This window comes from Selaginella moellendorffii, unplaced genomic scaffold, assembly GCF_000143415.4.
Source record: "Selaginella moellendorffii unplaced genomic scaffold, v1.0 SELMOscaffold_14, whole genome shotgun sequence".
NCBI classification, from domain to species: domain Eukaryota; kingdom Viridiplantae; phylum Streptophyta; class Lycopodiopsida; order Selaginellales; family Selaginellaceae; genus Selaginella; species Selaginella moellendorffii.
In genome coordinates, this window is record NW_003314275.1 from 2,342,390 (window position 1) to 2,354,008 (window position 11,619).

The 11,619-nt window shown below is 40.5% G+C and overlaps 3 protein-coding genes across 4 annotated transcripts in view; 2 read left to right on the forward strand and 1 right to left on the reverse strand.

The window, feature by feature from the left end:
• LOC9631941 (aspartate-semialdehyde dehydrogenase) overlaps nt 1-1,326 on the reverse strand; it is a 1,731-nt gene extending 405 nt beyond the window's left edge. The window contains exons 1-7 of the mRNA XM_024675097.1: nt 1,015-1,326; nt 872-957; nt 708-807; nt 521-643; nt 332-463; nt 181-276; nt 20-129 (exon numbers count right to left, since the gene is read on the reverse strand). Coding sequence (XP_024530865.1) covers nt 20-129; nt 181-276; nt 332-463; nt 521-643; nt 708-807; nt 872-957; nt 1,015-1,296 — 929 coding nt within the window. The 5' untranslated portion in view covers nt 1,297-1,326. The remainder of the gene's footprint in view (nt 1-19; nt 130-180; nt 277-331; nt 464-520; nt 644-707; nt 808-871; nt 958-1,014) is intronic.
• Nucleotides 1,327-1,393: 67 nt separating this feature from the next.
• On the forward strand, nt 1,394-4,094 carry LOC9632685 (anaphase-promoting complex subunit 7). Its single transcript, XM_024675433.1, has 17 exons — nt 1,394-1,520; nt 1,576-1,644; nt 1,701-1,751; nt 1,822-1,962; nt 2,023-2,085; nt 2,155-2,270; nt 2,319-2,403; nt 2,453-2,512; nt 2,561-2,606; nt 2,654-2,727; nt 2,803-2,853; nt 2,912-3,115; nt 3,167-3,211; nt 3,260-3,353; nt 3,400-3,545; nt 3,599-3,828; nt 3,880-4,094. The coding sequence occupies exons 1-17, from the start codon at nt 1,449-1,451 to the stop codon at nt 4,025-4,027; spliced, it is 1,695 nt and encodes a 564-aa protein (XP_024531201.1). The 5' UTR covers nt 1,394-1,448; the 3' UTR covers nt 4,028-4,094.
• LOC112346430 lies at nt 4,082-7,312 on the forward strand. Of its 2 annotated transcripts, none has more exons than XM_024675434.1 (11): nt 4,082-4,309; nt 4,354-4,392; nt 4,445-4,562; nt 4,622-4,683; nt 4,734-4,801; nt 4,850-4,899; nt 4,952-5,021; nt 5,078-5,201; nt 5,246-5,362; nt 5,410-5,796; nt 5,853-7,312. In XM_024675434.1, the coding sequence occupies exons 1-10, from the start codon at nt 4,103-4,105 to the stop codon at nt 5,500-5,502; spliced, it is 948 nt and encodes a 315-aa protein (XP_024531202.1). In that variant the 5' UTR covers nt 4,082-4,102; the 3' UTR covers nt 5,503-5,796; nt 5,853-7,312. The 2 variants fall into 2 exon arrangements, with proteins under 2 accessions (XP_024531202.1, XP_024531203.1); XM_024675435.1 differs by having other exon boundaries at nt 5,410-5,788.
• Nucleotides 7,313-11,619: the final 4,307 nt, after the last annotated feature.

Consider the following 11,619-nt stretch of genomic DNA (forward strand, 5'->3'; position numbering starts at 1 on the left):
ATAAGCGATCGTGAATAGCAAGTCTACCTCGTCCACTGGCTTTTCGAATTGTAGATTAATGCTTTCGGCGTGAGCTCTCATCACGGGGACACGAACACAAGTAGCTGTGACACGGACTTCATCGTCATCCTGAGACACCATACGTCAAACTACAAGAAATAGTCAAGGAAAATAAAGTACCCAGATTTTTCGAGTTTCTTTCACAAGCTTAAGTTCTTCCTCGTTGTAGCCATTTTCCTTGACGGACGAGTTGTGGGAGAAGAGATTGAAAGCGTACTGTGAGAGACAAACGTTAGCCATTCCTAAAAACCATATTATTTGGAAAAACCACCTGCTGGTTGAAAATTTTGCACGTAGGCTCTTTTCCTTCCAGGACCTCACGCGTTTGCTGCTCAAGCTCCGCCATGGCAGCGGCACCAGCTCCACTCGCAGCTTGGTAAGTGCTCACGACCATGCGCTTTACCTACAAACATCCCAGTTACTAAAGCTTGGAAGCAGCAGCAACACATTCTTAAATCACCTTAGCGTGACGATGAAGAGGTGTGACAGCCATGAGGCATATAATCGTGGAACAGTTTGGGTTGGCAATGAGAGCTCCCTTTTTGTTGCTCAATCTTATGTGTGCCATGGCATCTGGATTTACCTACATTTTCTCTACAAATCAGCATTGAAAAACGCAACCAAAGAGAACTAACACGAACACTTGCCTCAGGAATGACAAGGGGAACACCATCCACCATTCGAAACGCGGAGCTATTGTCGACAACAATCACACCTTTGTCGACCGCAACTGGTCCAAATTCCTTGCTGCAAAGCTTGAGAGAGTTAGATTTTTCCTTCTCTAGCGTTAAGTTTCTCAAACCAACGTTACCTGATAGATCCACCAGCGCTGAAGAGAGCAATGTCGACACCATTGAAGGACTCATCCGTGAGTTCCTCCACGACATAGTCCCGGTCCTAGAAAGTAAAGAGAATCACGATCGCGCCACGAGTGAAAGAAAGAGTTTCACACACCTGGAACGTCATGTGTTTGCCGGCGGATCTCTTGCTAGCCAGGAGCTTAAGCTTGCCATACGGGAAATCGCGATCGTCAAGAACACTAAGAAATTCCTGGCCGACGGCGCCAGTCACGCCAACGACAGCCACAGTCGGCCCATTCTCGCTCAGCGCCATCGTCACGACGCCGCATTGCTTGCGCCGCCTGGAGACTACAACCCTGTGCTGCGATCGCTGCGAAGACGAGGAGAGAAACGAAGAGATCTGGATGCTCCCGGGCTGGAGCTTGAGAAGCGCCATCGCGTAAAACCCCAGTAGCCGCCATCACAGCAGTAGGGTTCTTCGTTTTTATATTTTTCGTTCGTGGAAGAGAGTGAAAGAGAGAGAGGAGAGACAAATAAATTTCCAGGGTTTAGGGTTTTCTTGGATCGATCGTTGCCGCGGGCGCGAGGATGATGGAGATCCTGCGCGAGCAGATGGGATTCTTGCTCGATCAAGGCTTGCACGACTCTGCAGAGATTTTGGTAGATCTTTCTTGGATCTATTCGTGTGATTTTGGAGTGAATGGCGGCATTGCAGGGCTCGTTTCTTCTGTGCGCGGCCGCGTCCAACAACGATCTGGCTCCTACCGTTCGCGCCGAGAATATGGTATGGAGTTTCTTTGCGGGAGTGATCGCTTTTGTGAAATCTTTCTGCCGGTCTAGGTGTTGTTTGGCGATGCTTTGTATGGAAGAAGAGAGTACAAAAGGGCTCTTGTAAGTTCCTCTAGCGTTTTTTCTTTTGTTCCATGCTTGATCTGGTTTGTTTTTGTTTCCTGTTTTTCAGAACTTTTATCGGCAAGCATTACAACAATGTAGAGTAACGTTGAAACCAAACACGGCTGTCACGAGAAGCACTCTTTCTTCGACAGGAAGTCGACCATCGTCCGCAAACTCAAGTTATTGTGGTACTATCAATGACAATGAGGTATGCTTCGATTTTCTACGTTCCAGGCATCACTCTCGTTTCTCTTGTCTGTGTCTCCAGGTGAAGTACAAAATAGCTCTCTGTCATATGGGCTTGCGCGACACTCGCTCGGCTCTTACAGAGGTTCGTCTTGCCAAACATCTACAAGAGACAGAATAAATCCAACGCACCATCTTATCCCAGTGATTGCAGATGGAAGCCATACCATCAAAAGCCAGGACGCTGCGTATAAATCTCACGCTAGCAAAGCTCTACCGTGTTACGGGCTACGACCGAGCGGCGGTCGCTTCATATCGAGAGTGTCTAAGGTAGTTTCTCAAGTACTATCTGTTTGCTCTTTATCTGTTTTCTGACAGGCAATGCCCATACGTCTTGGAGGCCATTATAGCACTGGCTGAGCTTGGAATACCTGCGAAAGATATTCAGCTTCTTTTTCCTCAGGTATGAGAAGTACTTACATTTTGGAACTTATTTTTTATTTTATATGCAGACTCCTAGCAAGGTTGCTCGAGCACCCTCTGATGGTCACGAATCTTCACGCTTGCTACAGGTATAATGAAACTGGTACTGTTCGGAGTCTGATATATGTTTCCTTCAGAAACTTACCGAGGTTCATTGCGGGATTGCATCTTTGGACTATAAAGGTATCTATAGTTTCTATGGTCTTGTAGTTAATTTCAGTTTCCTGTAGGAGCTTTAGAGAATTTAAACCAGCTCGCACAACGTTTTCCAAATAACCTACATGTTTTACTAGAGACAGGGAAGGTAATCGCTTTTGTGAGTTTTCTGTTAAGCGATAGGAAAAGTTTATATTTCGGTTAAATGCTCACATTCTGGCAGGTTGAAGGAGCTTTGGGGAGAGGCGATGAAGCAGTTCACAGCTTTGAGAAGGTGAGACCTTTTCTGTTTTCTATTACGTCGATTAATGCGTACGAAGTTTATGTTCCAGTCACGGCAAGTAGATCCCTGTAACTTGACAGATATGGACGAGTATGCGATGCTGCTTAGAATGAGAGGTGATACTGCCGAAATGAACCGTCTAGTTTATGACCTGCTCAATGTTGATGCCGGAAGGCCGGAAGTATGGGTCTCATCTGCTGTTTATTGGGAAACACGTGATGACAGAGTTCGCGCTCTCAGTTATGCTGATAAGGTGACCGCTATTCTTCAGGTATCATATTGATTAATCCGTGTTCGGTTTCAGAGTATACGTGTTGCTGACCGTCATACACCGGCGTATCTTATGAAGGTATTCATATTTCGTTGAAAATAATCTTTTCTGATCTTTTTTTTGAAGGGGAATCTATCTTTATCTTTGAACCACTCTGAAGCTGCTGTGATGGCTTTTAGAAAAGCTCAATCTTTAAAACCAGATCTCCGATCCTATCAAGGTATGAAAAACCGCAGAGCTTCGTGTATTCACTTCTTGTGTTGAAGGTCTTGTTAGATCATACCTTGCATTATCGAAGAACAAAGAAGCTCTCTGTGCTGCCCGCGAAGCCATGAAAGCTATGCCTCATTCTGCCAAGGCTCTCACCCTCGTAGGTGATGTTTATGCACATGTTCCGGAAGGTCGAGAAAAGGTAAAGCAGCAAAGTTCCAAGATTTTTTACATGCCATGGTTTTTAATTTCCAGGCTCGCAAGTTTTACGAGTCTGCATTGCGCCTGGAGCCGGGGTATCTTGGTGCTGTGCTTGCGTTGGCAGACTTACACAGAATGGAGTCCCGCAATGAAGAAGCTACACTACTTTTGCAACGTTACCTGCAGAACTGGGCAGATGATGCTTTGCACACGAAGCTGGCACAGATACTGGCGCTCACAAACAAGCTGGGAGAATCTCTATCACATTATCAGGCTGCTCTGAGGTAACATGTCATCCTTGCGTTTCAAGTAATAATTGTGTCGAATTTTTGCAGCATCAATCCGCAAAACGAAGCAGCAAGAAAAGGCTTGGAACGTTTGGAAAAACAAATGAAGGGAGTGGATCCTGATGCACTTGAAGAGGACGAAGAGAATGAAGCAGAAGATGGAGAAGGGGACCCCGAAGAGGCCGAGTTCCTGTAGTAAGTTCCATTACAGCTTTTACATTACTACAGATTTTTACCTGTTGTATAACACTACCATTGGCTTACTCTTTGTATGGCGAGCATCGCTGGGCTCCGCCCTTGCTGGAGTGATAATCACAGTACCCAGTTGAGGCATTTTTCCAAAGAGCACGGTATCCTTACTGCCCAGGTTTCTAGCAGACGAAAGAAATTGAGATTGAGATGCAAGGCATCCTCGCAGTCCTCACAACAGCAATCTAGTCTTCTCAGCTTCCTTTGTCCGCTACTCAAGCTCATTGGGGTATGTAATTATCTTTTTTCTGCCATCAAACGTCTTCTGTCTAGAGTGGCGATCCATCGGCACCACGGAATGGTTTGCTCGAGGTGTGGAAATTTTTCTTTTTTTCGACTTTCAAACAAGGATTGATTTATGTAGTCTGCGACGTCCGGAATTGCAAGCTTGGCAAGGCTGCCTTGGGGAAAGAACGTCAACACGCAGATTGTATCTTCACGGACGAAGCAACCACTTGAGCTCTTCAAGCTCTACGAATTCGGTAAAGCTTAAACTCTCGCATTTTTTGGTCGCCTGTTCATTTTTCTTGTTTGTATATAGAGGCCTGTCCCTTCTGTAGACGAGTGAGAGAAGCATTGACAGAGCTCGATCTTTCTGCCGAGGTAGTGTCTCGCGGAAGTTGCAGATGGAAACTTTTTCAATCTTTGTGTAGGTGTATCCGTGCCCAAAAGGATCTCGAGTCCATCGTGCGTTTGTGAAAGCGTCTGGAGGCAAAGAGCAGTAAGTGATACACTCTTGTCTGTAACAGATTCTCATCGAATATGACAGGTTTCCATTTCTCTTGGATCCAAACACCGGCATGTCAATGTACGAGAGCTGTGAGTAATTTTTCTTTTCATCACAATCAGCTTGCATGAATGCCTCTGGCAGCCGATATTGTCAACTACTTGTTCCAGGAATATGGTGAGAGAAGGCGGCCAACATTCGGGATTTTAGAAAGGTAACAAGTTTTACTGAAGTGTAAACTCTTCGGTATTTCATCATAGTGTGTTCCAGCACTTTAGTCACTGGCTGGGTTCCGACGATAATACGAGCAGGGCGAGGCATGTCACTGTGGAATGGAGCATTGCCAGATCCTCCACAGAAGCTCCTTGAGCTATACTCATACGAGAACAACCAGGTAAAGCGCTGTGTTTTCAAAGAATTCTAAAAGTTTTTTGGTAGTTTGCAAGGCTCGTAAGAGAAGCCCTGTGCGAGCTGGAACTTCCTTACATCCTCTGGAACACGGGCAAAGGGTCACTTAATTGCTCCAAGCTCAAGCAAATCTCGGGTTCAACACAGGTAACCTTTTGATCTATTTTTCCCTTCATTATCATTGTCAAGAACAGGTTCCATATCTGGTTGATCCCAACACCGGCATACAAATGGCAGAGTCTCTTGACATAATCCGCTATCTCTTCGCTAACTATAATTCGAAGTGATGTTGATGGAGAGTTTCCTTGGATTGATCAGCTATCATCGTGTTTGGTACTAATAGTGTATCGAGCTTTAATCCCAAGAACAAGGAAATGGCAGTTGCTACCATCAGCAAACGGAGGTGCCAGCTAAACAGCAGTGTTCCCACGTACGGAAAATGTACGGGGTGATCTTGACTAGACAGATAAAGAGGTTAGGGCAGGCATTCCTTTTGTACCCCATTTTTGAAGAAATGAGGCATTTGGCACATCACCTGGTCGCTTTTCTGCTACGGCCGGGAACGAGCTCAAGGTTGGGAGGTATGGGTCATGATGTGAGGATCGTTCGTGATTTGGGGTCGTGTCCTTCTTGGTAGGAAGAGAGGCAATTCTGCTTCGCATGCATCCAGGATGTCCCTGGATGTCCTGGACTGAGAAAACCCAAAACGATGGCTGGGACAGCAGTGCTTGGGCAGAATTTGAGAGCTTTGGATGCGCACACAGTGGCTATCATCCCTGGACACATTGATGAAAGGAAAGTGTTAGGTCTTTCTTTCTTGACTTCTCGACTCACTGACCAAACTTTTTGTGACGAGGTTTGAAGTTCTGGAGAGCAAGGACGAGCTTGATCTCATTGGACAACAACCACCAGAACCGCTGCGGCAGTTTAACCAGCGCTTTCAGTCTTATATTCGTAAATTCGTCCTGTGTGGCGACTTGATACGGCTGTGCATCACTTTGCCAAGTTCCAGCCTTCTTGGATTGGTCCTTATCAGGTACTTTCTCGTGCTGGCACTAATTCGTATTGGCTAGCAGAGTTGACGGGCAGGAAACCGAGTTCATCTCAAACGGTATTTCTTTTGACTGGTACAGTTCACGTTTCGTTTCTATTGTTTTAATGCTGTGAGTGTCTTTGCGAGAACTATTTTGTTACTCACAGGCCCGAACCTGATTCGGGAGCAGGACACTGTCTCCTGGGATAAGTTCTGTCGCATTCGCGATGCGGAGACAGCTTGTTGAGGGGCACGATCCTGTGGTACGTAATGCTTCTCTCTCCCCTGTCTCTTGAGGTTTCCGATCGTCACAGTTCTGAGGTGCATTCTTTGTCTCAAATCGCTGAGAATGTTAATCTGCATTTCCTTGTTTTCTGTCATAACTGTTACATTTGAACTGCTTTCTATGTTTTCTTGTTCCGTGGTCTCGTTCGTCTAGTTGTGGCCTGTCGTTAACAATCTTTCACTGGGGATGGCCAAAGCGCTTGGTCTCTCTGGCGTTGGAAAGTTTCATGGCGGTTGGTTCTCGTCGACAGTTGGCCAAGTCGCTTGGTCCTTTCGGCTTGTCAATCGACTGCCTATGACGGGCTGCTTCAAGGATGGATGAGACACGAGAAATTCATGTGTGATGCCTTTCTGTGCTTATTGTCTTTCTTTCATACCATTGCCTCGGAGCTTGAACATCGATGCTACCTCAGAATCTTTGACTTTGGACCTCCAATCACTTGGGATTGAGACTCATTCGCCCCTTGAGAGTGCACTCCATCAACACTGAATCTCTTAGTATCTGCGCACTTGGGACGTGCTTTCCCCAGTCAGTCGCCAAATACGAAACGTACGGGAGAGTGTTATAAGAGGGTAGACATTCTTTGGATGATGTTAGTGCATAGGGCATGAAGGGAACCGCCATGGAGATGTGCTCCAGGTCGAGATAGCTTCGTGTCGGCTGGATATGCAGTGGAATAATTCCAGCACTGCCAAGGAAGAGAACATAGAATTCAGGTGGTTTTACAACAAACCTGGAGAATCGTCTCTTTGTTCAATGCAAATCCTTGATTTTGGAATTCTTCCTCCTTAAAGAATCTAATGTCTTCACAACTCTCTATGGTCATTTAAAGCCTTTTTGGCAGCTCCTAGAAAGCTTGTGGTTGAAGAACTACATTTGTAATGAAGAGCAAGAGTCCCCAGGAGAGGCATGCAATCCATGACCTAGGTCAATCTGCTGAAATTTAAGTTGAACCTAAGTTGCAAAGATTGCAGGAAATTTCACTAAAGCATAAAATAGTGATAAAGTCATCTCTTATCTGTAAATTGTTTTTTAAGTTTTGCCATCTTGAGTTTAAGTATCAGGTGTTGAGTAGGATTGATGCTAATCTACCGTCAAGCATCCAACCTTTTACATATTTATCTAAATATTTATTTCGAAATATTTCTGATATGTAGATGATAAAAGAAAATTTAAAAATTTTAAATATATTTATTCAAAATGAAAGTAATAAGATACTTGAGTTTTATATTATTTTAAAAAATTATAAGTTAAATTTTTAGTTTAATATAAAATGATGGTAACATGAAGAACAACAATATTTTCTAAATTTTGTAATATACTTCTTGTTTGCATCCTTTTAAAAAATATATATACTTATTTATCAGTTTTGATATAAAAAACAGGATCTTGTAAATCCATGTAATAACTATAATTGAGATAAGGTTATTGCTAATGGCAATCCCCTTGGATCATTTATGATAAAAAATCAATCTCAATAGAGTTTGATTACAAGAAAATGATGAAAAGGAAACACAAAAGGAAGTTAAGCAATATAAATTATAACTAAACTTAATTCAATTTATAAATATTGATTATTAAGGTTAAAAATTGTCAATGTTGTGCCATTTCTAGCCTCCTGACAAGAGCTACATCACTATGTATAAGTGATATAATCTTAACAATTGCTCAATGTGGCCATCTTCCAATTGCTATCATATTATTCCATATGTGTAATAACTCTGGCCCAATCCAATCCTAATGTTTTTAATTCAAGGGTTTGCTTTAAATAGCTATTAATAATATTTCATTATCTTGTGCATTTTTTGGAGGCTTATGTGCATCATATCATAATCATCCATAAAAGAGATGTATTGACTTGTAAAATTCCTTATAGAACAAGTTTTCACTAATAAACCATCTTAAATATCTAAATTGAATTAATGCCTCCATTTTTTCTGCTTCTAAAGTAAACAATTACTCCTTTATTTTTGATAGTTAGGTTTAAAATGTAGAACCTTTTAGTTGTTTCTTGATCAATATTTTGATAGCTTTTATATCCTTTTTAATGACTTATATTTTATTAAATCTTCTCCTTCACTTAGTCTATGTTTTTTTCATGGAGCTCACTGGTTATTTTAACCATGAATTTGTTAACTTCCTAGCTTTCTTTTATACAATAATTAGTGTATGTGTTTTCAAAGTGTTTTTTTGATAATGTAGGCTTCTTGATTCCACATCTTTAAGGATTAATATTGTTAACAAAACAGTGATCCAAGAAGTCTTTATATTCTATAGCAATATTTAATTTCTCATTATTATGACATAAATTTGGTGACAAATAAAAATGTTTTATTTGTCTTTGATAAAATTAAAATCTCCGGTAACAATCAATATTGAAGGTTACAAAGGGAGCTCCTTTAAGATCTCTTGAAAAAAACAACCCCTCTCTAATGAATGACTTACCAATGCATATACATTTAGAGAGCATTAGTCATATATTTGATTTTAAATTAAACACATTACATGTGATCCCAGAACCAATATTATGTCTATTATAAAGTAACTCCCACAAACCTTTAACCACTACTAGCATCCCCTTACTACATCCTATTGTCAAGTTCCAAAAGTTTTTTTTTTTTTTTCTTGCAAACTTATACACTAAATTCACACTTGAAAGACAATGCTTTTTCACACATAAAAAATCATTTGTGATATTCCTTATGATGTCAATAAAACTATCATACCTAGGCAAAACACATACTACATACTCACTATCAGGAAATTTGTTATGCATGTTTTTGTAAAAAGCATGATATGTCCATGTAGTATATGTGGTTTTCACCTTTATCCTATCGTGATTTACCATAGGATAACCATAAAGTGGAATCTAGACCCTCCATATGTCATATGCCATATATCATATATCCAATGGACAGCAAAGTGGAACTTTTGTTTTAAGGCCACTCATTGGGCCACTGAATGAAGATATAGAGCTAAGCTCCCAAACTTGCAACCAATGAGTGAAAGAACTGGAGTATGGTGTGATTTTTGAGCATTCAGCCCAAAAAGTGAAGGGACAGGAACATGGAGTGATGTAGGAACAATCTTAGAGCATTCAACATTCTAATACCAAGACTAGCATGCAAAACGGACCTAAATAGAGTCTGACACTATTTCAATATACCAGTGGCCTAACGTAAAGATATGGGTATTTCATTAATTAACATGGTATAGAACTTGGACTTAGACCCAAGCTGGACGCAGAACAAAAATACGCATGCAAATAAGAGCTAAACTATGCCTTAGGTTATTTGGCCATGCTTGACCTACCCACTATCCCTACTATATATTTGGAACTTTTGACAATCCCCCCCTCTTTGAGGAACATATGCTTTGGGCTTTCAACTTTAACTACCCTTAGTACCAGAAGTTAGTCTCTAGAACTAATTTGAAACTTATTAAATATGGAATGTCCCTAGATTGCAAATGTGGATACAAGACCAACACTATTGTGGTCAAAACAATCTTTACATTCCGTAGATTATGCCAAATAAATAGATCTAGACACTTTCTATAAATAGCATTTAGAACCAAATGGTACTTAACACAAGGCATATAATAGTGAGGGTGTTTGGTAGACACGGTAAACTATCACTTAGCAAATATTAAGGGACTAAGCAAAATTTTGTGAGGGTTCCCAACATTAATAAGTGCAAGTTAATGAATGAGTTTCTCTAACCAGGTCAAGTATGTTTGACTAATAGCACTTAGGAATTCCATCCTGATGCTCATTTAGTCAAGTGCATACGCAAAGACCAGTTTCCTAATTAGCTTAGGCAAAAATTGAAAAAAAAGATTTAACAATACTAGCCTCTTGCCGTCATGGCAATAAAGAAAGAATATCCAAAAAAAACTAGCCGATAGATAGCTTTTAATACCTAAAGTCACTTTTGCGACAGTCCACATCATAACTTGGAAAATGAGAAAGTTTAGAAATTAGATAAAATATGAAATACCTACTCATCTTTTTAGGCTTATTTTGAATGCCCCTAATATCGATGCCAATAGGATCCATGATGCATTCAAAGGAGAATGACTTGAAATAAACTTCTACTACATACATCATAAGCTCATACATCTAGTTGGGGTCGTTTAGTAAGATAAAAATGACATAGTTAACTTCGAGTAGAAATGTTTATGACAAGAAAAATATATCACACAGGTGGTCGAGTGTGAGAAAGTTTCTAGTCCTTGACTTCCCTATCAATATTTGAAGACTATTTGGAAAGGTGAAGAGAATGAAGTTTGCAAGGGCTTTTATATCTTTCAGCACTAATAGTCGAACTAGTGTTATATTTCCATGTTCATATCTTCTTTTGTGAAAGATGTCAACAATCTACTATAGAAGCCAATGAAGACACCCACAATGCCTCGATGTGTTATTGGGAAAACAAGACAAACCTATAGAAGAGTCATATGAATAAAAAAGCTACCATCTTATGATTGTTTGGTAGTGAAATTAAAGCTTGATCTTGGTTATCAAATGGTGGAATATGAGTTTGATTCAGAGCTTCTTTATCTTCATCTCCATTGTCACTATATCATCATTAAATTTGAACTTCTCATAAGGTCACCCAACCCAATACTATTTAAACCCAAAGAAGTTTAACCTCAAATAGCCTACCAATTGGAAAAAAGGTGCCCTTTATATTTGAACCTTGATAAATCATTTTTCAAATTAGTTTACAATCTAGCACACTTCCTTGCAAATTCACACCCTCCTGAAAAGTTGAGAACCACAACTCTCCCCGAGAGCCCCACTTTTTTATATTAAATATCCCAATACCCTACTCACAATTTGTGTGATATAGATAACCCTTTTTATCAATTTTCCAATATTGTAAATCATATCATCTAGAGTTTTGTTCACTACAAAAGTAATATGTGTAATTGAGAAAAATGAAGCATGTGATAAAAAATTTATATTTGTGAATATAAAGTTTAACTATACTCTCTAGTCACTCCTTCAGCTTGTGATTGTTTGTGATACATACTAGTTTCTTCAACTTTGAAGACTTTACATATTGAATTTTATACTTAATT

Bases quoted from the DNA above. Each gene is read 5' to 3' on its own strand.
- LOC112346430 (XM_024675434.1), top strand. From the start codon at position 4,103: ATGGCGAGCATCGCTGGGCTCCGCCCTTGCTGGAGTGATAATCACAGT. The intron at 4,310-4,353 runs GTATGTAATTAT...TCTTCTGTCTAG, and splicing joins CGCTACTCAAGCTCATTGGG to AGTGGCGATCCATCGGCACC. The intron at 5,363-5,409 runs GTAACCTTTTGA...TGTCAAGAACAG, and splicing joins AAATCTCGGGTTCAACACAG to GTTCCATATCTGGTTGATCC.
- LOC9632685 (XM_024675433.1), top strand. From the start codon at position 1,449: ATGATGGAGATCCTGCGCGAGCAGATGGGATTCTTGCTCGATCAAGGC. The intron at 1,521-1,575 runs GTAGATCTTTCT...GCGGCATTGCAG, and splicing joins ACGACTCTGCAGAGATTTTG to GGCTCGTTTCTTCTGTGCGC. The intron at 2,513-2,560 runs GTATAATGAAAC...TGTTTCCTTCAG, and splicing joins AATCTTCACGCTTGCTACAG to AAACTTACCGAGGTTCATTG.